This window comes from Helobdella robusta (genome assembly GCF_000326865.2).
Source record: "Helobdella robusta unplaced genomic scaffold HELROscaffold_20, whole genome shotgun sequence".
Classification (NCBI taxonomy): domain Eukaryota; kingdom Metazoa; phylum Annelida; class Clitellata; order Rhynchobdellida; family Glossiphoniidae; genus Helobdella; species Helobdella robusta.
This window is the reverse complement of record NW_008704084.1, coordinates 1,655,820-1,670,896: the sequence shown is the minus strand read 5'-3', so window position 1 is coordinate 1,670,896 and position 15,077 is coordinate 1,655,820. Positions and strand designations below refer to the sequence as shown.

At 33.3% G+C, this 15,077-nt stretch overlaps 1 protein-coding gene across 1 annotated transcript in view; it reads left to right on the top strand.

Moving 5' to 3' along the window:
* Positions 1-15,077, top strand: part of HELRODRAFT_139475 (hypothetical protein) — a gene marked incomplete at both ends in the record, with an annotated part of 24,149 nt that continues 9,072 nt past the window's right edge. The window contains 2 exons of the mRNA XM_009018019.1: positions 1-116; positions 957-1,060. Coding sequence (XP_009016267.1) covers positions 1-116; positions 957-1,060 — 220 coding nt within the window. The remainder of the gene's footprint in view (positions 117-956; positions 1,061-15,077) is intronic.

Here is a 15,077-nt window from a genome sequence, read left to right as displayed (position 1 = left end):
GGCCTGACGTGTGTCGTCTGTGGAGACACGTCTAGTGGAAAGCATTACGGCATCCTAGCTTGCAATGGTTGCAGTGGTTTTTTTAAGAGGAGTGTCAGAAGAAAACTTATTTACAGGTTGGTCAGTTGGTCGGTTGAAAGGTTGGTTGGTGGTTGATGTGGCTACTGCACATGCGATGGAGCTGGTTGTCTTGCTTTTTTTTAGAAATTCTTTAAATATTCATTGAAATCAAATACTTGGTTCAACTTAGACAAACAAGTAAATTTTTGTATTTTTCTAAATTTCTTTCATCTTCTGACCAAATTCGACAAACTCCAGACATTGCAACATTACATAACTTCTATATTTTTGCTCTTGTAGCTCTCTAAACTTAACTTTTACATTTTTTATCAATTTCTAAAATGTATAAAATGGTAATTTTTTAATCTTTTAGGATAATTTCATGAAATAGTAAAAGGATAACATGCTTACTACAAAAATTCATAAACGGAATAATGATATAAAGACATGTGCAAGTGTTTAGATGTTTAAAACATGTAACACTGTGAAACATGTAACACTGTGAAACATGTAACACTGTAAAACATGTAACACTGTAAATTATGTAACACTGTAAAACATGTAACACTGTTTACTAAACAAAATAAGCTAAAAAAAATTTAACCAATTTTCGGAAAAAGAAAACTTTTTAAAAACATTAGATAAAATAACAGCAGCAGTAAAATATCTTTTGGCGCCAATGTTTTGCTGCTTGTCTCCACACACAAACAGCAAACTTTCAGAACCCAACAACACCTAATCGTGCAGATTACACACGCAATTCGGCAAATTAGAAACAAGTTGAACAATCATCTAACGCATTAAGACACAGAATTTTTATTTCTAATTAAATAGCGCTACTGAACAACCAATGATGAAGAAGTAGCATGTAACCAACCTTTCCAACGCCACTACAGGTGCCAGGCTGGAACAGGGATGTGCACCGTGGACAAGTCGCACAGGAATCAGTGCCAGGCTTGTAGGTTGAAGAAGTGCTTGCAGATGGGAATGAACAAAGATGGTTAGTGTCGTTGTTGCTGCAGTTGTTGTTGTGACTGCTGTAGTTGTTGTTGTGGCTGCTGTAGTTGTTGTTGTGGCTGCTGTTGTTGTTGCTGCTATTTTTGCTGTTGTTGAAGCTGCTGATGTTTCCGTTGCAGTGGCGATTAGTTTTGTGTGGTGTATGTAGGGCAGTTTGATAATTGATATCAACAAGTTTGATAATGTAATTTCTATCAAGGACAATAAACTAACTGCGTCGTCGCTGATAAAAGTGACGATAACTTTAATCTCAATAATGAACGTCGAAAAATAAAAAATTAATTGCTCAAACTAAAGAACAGAGAATACTTCAAATTGAAGATAGCAAAATCAATTTTCATCGATAAACGTAAACCAGTAATAAATATTCAACTAAATAATACCAATATTCTTCCAACAAAAAAGCATATGATCAACTTTAATTCTAATTAAGTTACAATCAAAGTCGCTGTGAAAACAAAGACACAAAGACGGAACAATACTTTATAACTATACTGATGATGAGCTTTTCTGTAGTAATAACGTTGTTAGGTTATGCTGTCAAAAATGTCAAATATTAAAAGTTTTTTTGTTTAACCTTAATAAACTTCATCAAGATGGTAAAAGTCTCGTTAGAAAAATTGAGAAACTCAACTACAAGTTGAATAATGCCGAAAACGCAGTGATCTTTATAAATAATTGTATTAATGACAGTCTAAACCCCCTCCCCAAAAAAATATATATATATTTATATATACAAACAAATGTATTAATATATTATATGTATGTATGTATAATATATACAAAAAGAGCTAATAAAATATATATATATATATATATATAATATGATCATTTATATAGCGCCTATTAAAAACATTCTCATAGGCGCTTTACAACTATGGCAATTTTCTACAAGGAAAAAAGATATGTCTTCAATTGACTCTTGAACTGGGGAAGTGTCAGACCAGACCGGCGCAAAAAATGTGGAAGTTCATTCCAATGCCTTGGTCCATAAACTGCAAAACTACCTGATGCAATTTTTAATTTAGTAACCGGGACCACTAACAAGTTTCCCCGATCTGATCGTAGGCCAGTTTTTAAAGAAATCGATGATCTGTCAATCAACATTTCGGACAGATATTGCGGAGCCAATCAGTTTAAGCATCTATAAACCAAAAACACAGACTTTAAAAACAATTCATTTGCTGACCGGCAACCAATGCAATTCCGACAAAAGTGGGCTAATATGTTCAACACGACTAGCACCAACAACAATTCTTGCAGCTCTATTCTGAACCATCTGCAACTTAGCAATCTCATGTTTCGAAACACCATAAAACAAACTATTACAATAGTCCAATCTAGAATGTATGAACGAATGAATCAGAGTAACCATGGTTGATATGTTCAAACTCTTTTTAATTCGATACAATTGCCGCAATTGAAATGAACAAGATTTTACCAAAACCTTTATATGTTCACCCATACATAGATTTTTATCTATTTTAAAACCCAAAACTGTAGCCATTTTTCCAAAATCAATAATTATGTCACTTATTTTCACAAAATCAACGTTAATCCTAGAGGTTTGCTGCCAAGTTCCAACTGGTACCAGCTGAGTTTTTTCCCGATTCAATTTTATACTATTCAAACCCATCCACCCATCCAGTGCACCCAAACAATCCAACATTCTTTCAATCAGAAAATCAAACTCCCCAGTCGCCGCACTTGCAATTATCTGAACATCATCTGCATAAGCAAAACCCTTTAAAGAAAATTCATCAATGAGATACATAATATCGGCTGTATATAATGTAAAAAGAAGCGGGCCTAAAACAGACCCCTGGGGAACCCCAGACAAAACATCAACTGTATTTGATCAAGAATTATTATAATAAACCTGCTGGGTACGTTTGCACAAATAAGATTTGAAAAATTCCAAAGCTAAGTCACAGACACCGTAACTTAAACATAATCGACGTAACAGTGTATCATGATTCACACAGTCAAATGCGGCACTCATATCAAGTAGAGTCAGAAGAGAGACCTGATTGCGATCAGAAGCCTCAAAAAGTTCCGACAATACCTGTAACAAGGCCGTCTCCGTGGAATGAAAGCGTCTGAAACCAGATTGATTATTCGGAAAAAAGTTATTATCATTTAAATACTTTAGAAATTGTTTATGAACAATTCTTTCTAAAACCTTCGAAATAAAAGTTAAATTCGAGACAGGTCGAAAACTTTTAAGTTCATTCATGTCTAAAAACGTATGCTTCTGAAGAGGAATAATAATTGCATGCCTATAAACAGCTGGAAATGTGCCTGTTGACAGACACAAATAAATTAATTCCGTAAAATAGGGCAAAAAATAATCTATATATTGTTTAAAAACATTAGCAGGCATACAATCAATCATACAGGAGGTTGACGGAGAACTAATTACCAAGGTTCTAACTTCAGACTGCGATACCCGCGAAAATTCACAAAATTTTATGTCAACATTAGACCTACACTTTATAGTAGGCTCTCCAGCTACAGATATATTGTTTTTTATCCCTTCAATTTTTTTAATGAAAAATTCAACAAAATTGTTAGCTGTATGGGTCATAGTACAATCATTTGATGACTCTTTACATAAAATTTTATTTAAAATTCTCCATAACTTTTTAGGATCATTACCATTTTCATCAACCAATTTTTTCCAATAATTTTCTTTTTTCTCCCTAAAATATTTGTTTTTTAACCTTAAGGATTCAACCCACAATTTTTTGCCCCCCATTCTATAATGTAATCTATATTTTCTTTCTGCCCTTCGACAATCACGCCCTATCTTACGACACTCACCATCATACCAAGCAGTCGCCACAATTTTTTTTTCAACCATATGAATCGGTGCAACAGCATCAGCAATTTTTAATATATTGTATAATAATAATTTAATAAAATAATTATAAACAATATATATATATATATATATATATATATATATATATTGTTGTTGGAATTTCTACCTGGAATATCATTTCCTCTATTTTCTATTTAAACAATTAAAGTTGCTGCTTTTTAAGCAGCATTTCGGTTCTTGTAATTAAATGTGATTATGAAAATGAAATTTTATTTTTATTTTTTTTTTATTTTTTATGTTCTTTATTAGTCAGTACTATCATTATGTTGTTTTAATTCTTGTGTCGGTTAATAATTCGTTGTGAGGCTTGTTGATTATTGCGTTGAATTTTTGTACATAACTAGTAACTTGTGTGGATAAATCCTAAAAATCGTCATTTGAATTAGTATTACTTCTTTTTGGTCATCTATTTATTTATTGATTTTGGGTTAAATATATGTGTGTTCTGACATTTAACTGAGTGACAATCAACTTTCTTTCTTTTGTCTTATTTATTTTTTCTTGCACTTATTGTAGGCACTTTTGAGATTTTATTAAAAAGCGATTTATAAATTTTCATTTAATAATATATATATATATATATATATATATATATATATATATATTCATGTTTTATATAAGCATATAAATATACTCACACACACACACACACACACATATATATATATATATATATATATATATATATATAATGTAACAAATAGAAATAATCAGAATAAGTCGATGCTTTATAGGGTTAACGTGCACTATTGAAATCTTGATGTATTGCATTTATGTTGCTGATGTGATGTTGTTGTTGTTGTTGATGTTGTTGTTTTTTTATAACTCTCTATGAATACTTAACATTAATAATGTTTCGAAGTTGAAATATTTTTGCTTGCGAAAATGAAACTCAATAATTATACATCAGAACATTCTAGAGCTAGCATTACATGATTTTATGAGTCTACATGTCTGGAGAAGTCTTCATCGTGAATGTTTGTAATTGTTGTTACTGCTTCATTCTTGTTTTTAGATTTTGTTGGTGTTTGGATGTTTAGTTAAATGTTTGTAGAATTTGTTGCTGTTGTTGTTTTGCTGCTGCTGTTGTTGTTATTGTTGTTGTTGTGGCTATTGTTGTTGTTTTTCTTGTTAGAGCGACGTTGTTTTATTATTATTATTGTTGTTGTTGTTGTTGTTGTTGCTGCTGCTGTTGTTATTTTTGTTGTTGTTGTTGTTGGTTCCTCCTTTCTTCTCTTTGATGGAGCTTAGTGGGATCTTTAGCTTGGATTTCATTTGTTTATTCGGGAATTAATTTGTCCATATGAAATATATGTGCACATGTGTGTGTGTGCCTGTATTTAGTGTATTTATATGTGTGTGTGTGCGCGCATGTGCGCGTGTTGCGTGTGGTGCGTGTGTGTGTGCTGTGTGTGTGTGTGTAAGTATGTGTGTAAGTGTGTGTGTGTGTGTAATTTTTAGAATGTTTAATGTTTTTCTTTGTAGGTTGATTGTGCCTAACAAATAACTGATATTGTAATGTGATGTCGCAAATTGGAAATGTTATGGTTGGACGTATCTTTATAGCGTTTTTATTGATCTCTGTAAGACTTTTGACTCATTGGATCATAAAATTTTACTAAATAAATTATCTAGATACGGTATAAGAGGAATAGCTTATAAATGGTTTTATTCTTATCTGCATGAACGTTATCAATATGTCTCTATTAATAATTCTGCGTCTCAACTGTCTTCTATTGCATCAGGTGTTCCGCAAGGTTCTATTTTGGGTCCTCTATTATTTAATATTTTTATTAATGACTTCATTAACTCTTCTAGTGTTTTAAAATTTGTACTTTTTGCCGACGATACTACTTTACTTTTTTCGCATTCTAATCTTGATTTATTGGTTTCTACCATTAATAATGAATTAATTCATGTCTATGATTGGGTTGTTTCTAATAACTTAAGAATTAACCTGGACAAAACTTTATTTATTTTTTTTGGTCCTAAAATTCGTACAGACATTTATTATCCCATCATAGTACTAAATAATATATTAATTAAAAAAGTATATTCTGTAAAATTTTTGGGTGTTGTTATCTCTAGTAATTTGAATTGGTTTGATCCTATAAGGTGGATATCTAGCAAACTATCAAAAAATCTGGGTGTAATTTATCGTTTGAGATCTAGATTTCCTATCTTTACTTTAATGTCTTTATATAATTCTCTCATTTTGCCTTACTTAACTTATTGCATTCCTGTCTGGGGTTGTAGTTCGAAGTCCAATCTTCATATGTTAACTCTTAATCAAAATTTTTTCTTGCGTATTTTGTTTAAATTAAATAGAATTGATCACATTAGCCATTATTAAAATATGGCAAATATTTTAAATGTAAGTCAATTACACACTGTTTATTCTTTAATTTTCTTTTTTAAATTTTCTAAACTTAATTTTTGTCCGTTACTTCATAAGCAAATTATCATATTTAAAAACCATAATACTCGATCCTTGAGATATAATTCTGATTTTTATTTTTCTAAACCCAGGTCAAATTTTTATATAAATTCAGTACTTTCTTTATCAATGCATCTTTGGGATTTACTGCCAATATATGCTAAGAAATCATTGACTCTATGTTCTTATAAAACTATAATTAACAAATTGGTTCGTTCAAATTACTTTTCTTGATTAATTTTTAATATAGCAACTCGACCATTTAGTTTTATTGTCTTAATTTTCATATTACCCGAAAATGTTTTATTATTATTATTAGTGTATAGTTAAAAAAATTCCTTTCTCATCATCTATTATTTTTATATTTTGTTTATAATAGAATTAGTTTCATGTTTATGTTTATTACTATCCATAATCCTTTTCTATTGTGTATAGGTGGCCCTACAAGTTGATACTTCGGGTCTCCTAGCGAAAAACTGTTGTTATTTTGCTGAATAAAGCTATTTTTGAATTGAATTGAATCTTTGTAATATAATGTAATGACGCCATGAAGGAATAATGCGATGTTGTAAATTGCAATGGGGTTATAATGTAATGATGTTATGTTGTACTGATGTAATAATGTAATGTCGTGTTGTAATGATGTCATGTTGTAATGATGTAATAATGTAATGTCGTGTTGTAATGATGTAATGATGTCATGTTGTAATGATATAATAATGTAATGTCATGTTGTAATGATGTCATGTTGTAATGATGTCATGTTGTAATGATGTCATGTTGTAATGATGTAATGTTGTAATGATGTAATGTTGTAATGATGTAATGTTGTAATGATGTAATGTTGTAATGATGTCACGATGTAATGTCATGTGGTAACGGCTTCATTGTAATGAACGTTGTTTTGACGTAAACATGACCTTCAATGTCGAACTGATGTTGTGTCTGCAACTGTGTGTCCCATCAATGTCTTCTTCTTTATTTGAACTTTTTCAAATCATAATGGGGGTTTGATGACAAATCAATTGAAACATTCGAAATTGGTATAGTTCTTCTGATGATGTAGTTTATAGTCAAGCTTTAAGTTAACTCACGATGATGATGATGAGGAGGAGGATGTTGTGATGATGATGATGATGTGGTGATGATGATGATGATGTGGTGGTGAGGATGATAATGATGTGGTGGTGAGGATGATAATGATGTGGTGGTGAGGATGATAATGATGTGGTGGTGAGGATGATAATGATGTGGTGGTGAGGATGATAATGATGTGGTGGTGAGGATGATAATGATGTGGTGGTGGTGGTGGTGGTGGTGATGATGGTTATGATGATGTTGGTGAGGATGATGTGGGGATGATGTTGTTTTTGCTGTATTGTGGCATTTTAAACGAAGTCAATTACCAGATTTTCAATATTGCCTTAATCTTTTAAATGTCTCTTTGTCTGTCTGTTTTTGGGCTTGTTTATGTGTCTGTCTACGTGTGTTTTTGTGTGTTTGTTTGTTTGCCTGTGTGTTTGCATGTTTGTCTGTGAATCTTCTCTATGTTTGTGTGTCTTCAAGAGCGTTTGTTTGTCTGTGTGTTCGTTTGTGTGTCTGTCTGTATGTCTGCCTGTGTGTCTGTCTGTGTCTCTCTCTGTGTGTGTTTGTGTGAATGTCTGTCTGTGTGTCTGTCTGTGTTTTTGACATAATTTGTTTATTGTTTAGACTACACCACTCCGTCTGATATGAAATAACTGTAATGTTAATAATTTAATTTTCTACTCTCAGTCTGAAGATTGGTAAGCAAGCTTCACGCAACTGATAATATTTATAAACATCTGTTATGATACTTTCTACGGCGTTAAACGATACATCAGCATTACATCTCAGTCACTTATTTAGTCATTAATTCATTCAATCATGAATAAATGAATGAATGAATGAATGAATGAATTAATTAATTAATTAATTATTCGGTCGTTCGTTTATTCGTTCGTTCGTTCATTCATTCATTCATTCATTCACCCTTCTATTCATTGCTCTTTCAAACATCATTCCATTGTTACAAAAAAATGAACCAAACCTTGAACGAAACAATCATAAGAATGGCGGATCATGCGTCTACATGGATTGTCATTTGAAATTCATAACTGTCACCTGGGGGAATGTTTGGTCATTCGCTGGTCCACACTGTCCTGAACACTCAATCATGTATACATACACATGCACATACATAAATACACACACACATATACATTTGGTATCACACATAGAGAAAAAATGAAATAGTGTATATTAGCAGAATTAGTTTGAACGTAAGAAGTTGAAAGGCTGACTGCACTCCTAATGACAGGCATTTCAGATGAGGTGAACCGAAGTCACATATAAACACTGAACAGCCATGTATGCTGCATTTGATGTATACGTATATGTACATATATGTACATTGTACATCGAGTTTGCTAGCGTTTTAGAGAATATGTTACAATAATGTAGAAACGAATTTCATTACAGAGTTGTATAGATTACCTTAAATGTATGCGTTTTTGTTAAAAAATCAAATTTATAAGTCCAATAAATTTCAACAATATGGGGAAATGATCCAGTCGGTTCAAAATCGATTAGCTATGTTTGTCGTTGGTGCAGCTGAATGGCATTACTTATAAAATAATAGTTGTAAAGCTTAAAGTTGTAAGCGAATGATGATGTGGTAGTAGAAAGAGGAGAATGCGTTTTCCAACCAAGTGTGGGTTGTAATAAAAAATAGGATGAAAATACAAGACTGAAATGGAAATTAACAGCGCCGAGTTTTTATTTCGGCTCAAGATGTCTCTAACCTAACACAACATGTTAGTTATTCCCCGCCAGAATATTGCTGGATCTTTTTGTTTTCGGATTGATAATACTAAAGTATTTTCGTACTGCTTCAGACATTATTTTATACGAGGTTCAACAAATTTTGACTGTTAGCCCGTCAGGAATCTTGAATGTTGGTGCCAGTTCTGAACTTGTGGATGGGAGGAGCGCTCGTGAGGTTGAAATTAAAAAAGCGCATACAAAAACTTGAACAGTAATAATAAAAAAAAGATTTTCAAAAGTTGTATCTGATTAGTATTATACATATTCATTTAACCAATTGTGTGTACATTATTTTGCAAGAGTGATTAGGTTTGCGATTATGATAAAAATGATTGTGACGATGATGATGATACCGATGACGTAATGATGAGGATGACAATGGTAAGTAACGACGACGATGATGATGATAGTAATGATGATGATGATGTCCGCAGAGCAGGTGACCAGCAAATGAAGTTGACACAACGAATGACTGGTGCACAATTGGTCGAGGGGGGTCTTGTGGTCGTCTCTCTATTTGTCTGTGTGTCTGTCTGTGTGCGTGTGTCTCTGTGTATGTGTTTGTCTGTGCCTGGGTACCTGCCTGTTTGTTTGTGTATGTGATTGTTTGGCTGGATTTGCGTGTGTTTGTCTTAGTTTGTTTTTATGCGTTGATGCGTCAGTATCTTTTTGTATGTGTTTCATTGGTGCAAACTACTGGATACTGTATGTGTGCATGCGTGCAGTGCGTGCGGTTTTTGTATGTGCGTGTTCGTATGTGTGTTTGTGCTCGTGTATGTTTGATGTGTGACTGTTCATTATGGAATGTATTTTTGTCTTGTTCCTACCTACGCCAACTTCAAAGTGGAGTCGAAATGATTTCGCGTTTGTTTCAAAGCACTGCTGGCTGCGTTCGCATGTTTTTATTTCTTATTTCTAATTTATTTGTTGGAATGTTCAAGTCCAATTTTTTGTTTACATTATTACATTCATCAACACTTAATTGTTGATTTCTTGTTCATTATTAAAATGTAGATAAGCTCTTTGTTAAAGGTACGTGCGTCCGCATTTGTAATAATTTGATTTGTGCATGTAATTGTGCGTGCATACATTACCATTCAACCACACGTGTATGTTGTTGTGTGTGCGTGTGTTTGGTTTGTGTATACACACACAAACACACACACAAACACACACAAACACACACGCACACACACGCACACACACACACACAAACATAAACACACCGGCACACACGCCACAGAAAGACAGCCATTGTTACAAATCACGTAATTGCTTGGAGCACATTTGCCTGTTGAAATCTTAAATCATTTGCAAATTGTGGTCGCTGAGTTTCTTTATTTTTTGACGTTTAAGTGGTCAAGCATTTGTTGATGTGATTGTTGTTGATGTGATTGTTTGTTGATGTTGGTGTGATTGTTGTTTTGATGTGATTGTTGTTGATGATGTTGTTTTTGATGTTGTTGATGTTTTTGTGATGTGATTATATATCTAATGTTGGAGTAAATATTTTCGTTGTTGATGTTGTTTATTATGTTGTTATTAAAGTTGTTGTAGTCGCAAATAGTTGTTCATAGCCGGCTTGTTTGTTGTTTTGTTGGCTGCATGATTGCTTCTTCCTTTCCTCTTCAAGATGTCGTGCTTTTGATGTCATTGATGAAGATGAAGATGACGATGAAGATGACGATGACAAGAATGACATTACGACATCACAATATTAACGACACAGACGCACAAACCAATGATGACCAACAACATTACATCAACTGCACACAACAAACCATCAACATCAAGGCTGTCTGTTTATATAACTTTACGTACAAAACAACAACAAAATCTCAACAAAATTTATAACAACCAACAACGAAAACATTTTGAACAACAACTAACAACAACAACAAAAGAAATAAATAACAACAACAACATTATCGTCACCAACAATTCAAACAACAACCAACAACATTGACAAAAGTAACAACCAACAACAACAACAACGTCATCTTCACCAACAATTCAAACAACAACAACAACAACAGTAACAGCAAAAGACGCATGAACCACATTTGAAAGCATCACATTAAATTTCTGCTGAGAAGCATTCAATGAAATGCTTCCTTCCATTCAATGAAACGCTGCAATTTCATTTTGCAAGCACAAATAACAACTCCACATAACAAAACATCTTGCTTTAAGCTGTCTCTACCTTAGAATTTGCGTGCCTGTTCGTTTGCTTGTGTTAGTAAGTTTGTGTGTGTTAGTATGTTTGTGTGTGTTAGTGTGTTTTGTATGTGTGATGGCGCGTGTTTTTGTGTTTTATTTCGTGTGTTTGTACGTATGTTTGTGCATATGTTTGCTTATGTGTCTGTTTGGATGTGTGAGAATGTGTATGTATGTGTAGTGTATATACTTATATATATATGTATATACGTATAAAATCAATTTGATGGAATTTGAAGATCGAAAGTGTTTGAAGCGGCAAACATGTGAAGTTACGAGCGTTTCAAGTAATGATTGCAAACACTGAGGAATGGTTGTAGCGTTTTTCATGTAGAAATTCTCGACTGAGCTGCATTAGAAACGTGAAAGATTACAATGGTAGCACTCTGCACACTTCCTGGCTTCAAAGACTGCATGCACGTCAAGCATGATGTGACAGTTTGAAACATCAAAATAGAAGTGTTTTTGTATCAGTTTTTTCATTTCATAAGAATATGATAGCTTAAGGTTTCGCCTCGCTAAATTACACGCGCAATCAGATTTTCAAATGTCTCAGTGACGCAAAATGTGAGGCACGTGTGTGTCATGCTACCTTCCATGTTGTTTGTTAGATGCAGTTCAGAGTTCCGCTGCGTTTTGTTGATCATGTTGTTCAAGTTGAAGCGATGGTTGTTTATGTTGGTGTTTAAAATTATTTTCAATGTTGTTTATGTTGTAAGATTGTAATTTTGTAACTTTGTAAAAGTAGATTTGTAAACCAGAAAAGTAGATTTGCAAATGTCAATGCGAATGACTCATCCATCCATCCATCCATCCATCCATCCATCCATCCATCCATCCATCCATCCATCCATCCATCCATCCATCCATCCATCCATCCATCCATCCATCCATCCATCCATCCATTCATTCATCCATCCATCCATCCATCCATCCATCCATCCATCCATCCATCCATCCAGACAACTTCTGAAACATGTCAATGTACACTGTAGTCACACATAATTTATTTTATTTCATGTTGCAACATTCAACTGCCAACCACAATCAAAATTGTGAATCAAGACATCACTGGACCGAGGTGGAACAAGAACAGCGAACTGAACGCTGCAGGTCCGACTAATCTCATTAGGCAGGCGGTCTGCTGACGACGAAACTTTTAGCTGATGAAGATTTTGAAGTCTCATCTGTGATTGAATAAATTTCAACATCAACACTACAACAACCACACAGATCATTCTTCATTCAAATGAAACGTGGCGTAATGATATTTTTAACAGTTTTAATTTTGCAATTTCCAAACGGCTCCAAAATTTTCAAACGCTTACGCACATAGAATTAAATTTATAACAAAAAAACATGAGCAAAACATGGGCGAGTTGTTGAAAAGTGGAAATAAATGCCAAACTGTTGAAAACTCAGAAAAAATCAAATAGATAATGAAATTCTTTTCTATAAAAAAAAGATCCTCCTTACATTGTAGGCTGACAACAAAAATTAATAAAAACGCTGTATTGAGACCAATAAAAACAATTTATCAAAATAAACTAAAAAGGAAAAACCAAAAAAGCAGAGAAACTCAGAGAACATTTGAAGGAAAACGACATCAGTTATTAGAATGAAGAACTAACTGAAAAGCTTTTCATTATTTCAATGTTGTTGTTGTCGTTGGGACATTTATTTAAGACCTTTATTTATAAAAGTAACACTCATTCAAAATTTGATGAAAAGTTGCTTAGAGTTTGAGAGAATTTTGTAAAAACTTTAAAAACTATGTGAATTTGTATTGTTGATTCCAATATTTACAGCGTCGGTTCTGATGATTTTTTTCCGAACAACAAACTAGCAAGATTCAACAACATCAAACAACATTCATTCATTCAAATCGGCTCATCAGCAGGTTCTGCATTTCACCGTTTCCATGTTTTTTGTTGACGGCTCTCAACAGCTTCATGCATCATCTCGTTCCATCCAATCCAATAAGACCTCCCTCTGTCTTCCTTTTCTTCTTTTCCCTTCCACGCGAGCTTCGGTGATGACTTTGGCGACTCGTGCCATGTTCAGTCCAATCCATCTTTCAACATCTCAAATCTGCATTTCAATGCCTCAAATTGTTTGATATTTTTTTCAGAAACATAAAGGGTCAGGCAAGGTGTTGATTAACAAAATTTAAACATAGAAAGTCCATAAACAACATAAACAACACAAACAGCAACAACCTCGACACAGTTGCGGAAACAACAACAGCAACACTGAGAGAAAAAAAGATTGCAGCAAGAAGAACATCTGCGGATGAAGAGGAAAGCAAACGAGTGAACAAATGAGGCATCAGCCATGTAATCCACATCAACTGACCTTTGACCCATGACTTCTGATAAGCCCAAATCAACAACGTCAACAACAGTGACAACAAAAACTACAAATAGTTTCTTCTAACATCAATAACAAAACAATCCACTTCAGCAACAACAACAACAATAACAACAACCATACCAGCAACAACAACCATATCAGCAAGAACAACAACATCTTATCATCACATCACCACGTGTTGCTTTACAATTTCATAATTTTGATCAAATAATTTTTTTCTATTACTGGCGTTCATTGGTTAAAGAAGTGAAAAACTGGACAAAATATGTTATTGAGATTCAAACTTTGCAACAACAACAACAACAGCAGCTACTACAAAACTGTTGCAAAAACAACAACATTTACACTGAGAGGGCACTGCAGGCCACTTATAAACTGCTCATTACACCAATCCCAAAAATATCTACTTGAATGGAAAAATGACATTAACGCGTTTAACACCACACAATATAGCAACTTAATACATCAACAGAACTGAGCTCCAATCAAATTTCAATAAATCTACACGTCATAACTACGTCACACCACCAACACATCACCACAGAACATCATCACACCAACACATCACCACAGAACATCATCACATCAAACAAAGCAAATAGCGTAACGACATAGCGAACAAAGTAGCTTCAGTATACGTCACTCATATTATTTTTACTTTCGTTCACATTTCAGTGCCTCTGGTTTGCCTATATGTCTATGTAATCTTCTGTGTTCCGATGTTTTGACGTGATTTTTTGGTATGTGTATGTCTCTTGCTGGCAATTTTAGTATATTTTATTCGTTTGTTTTGATTTTGTATGTTGTATGACTTTATGTGTTTTAGATTGTATGTTTCCATCTTTTTTTTTTAATTTTATTCGTGTGTTTTGTTTTTGTGTGTTGTATGACTTTGTGTGTTTTAGTTTGTATGTTTCCATCTTTTTTTTATACAAATTTTAGTGGTTCGTTAAACTTTGTGTTTGTGTTTTTTGTCAGAGTGTGTATGTGTTTATGTTTGTGTGTATGTGTTTATGTTTGTGTGTGTGTGTGTCTAAATGTTTCAATACCTGTTTAAAAATTAATCAAAATTATTAGCACTAAGTCAGGCTTCTATTAAAACTTTTTACTAAATAAATTAAATTTTAAAGTTATTTTTTTCACAAATTTGAAATTGCCTTGCACTTGTAGTATGCGTTGTAACGTAGGCATAATTTGCACGCAGCACCTACGTTGTTGTTTGAACGAGTGGTGCAATTGTCAGGG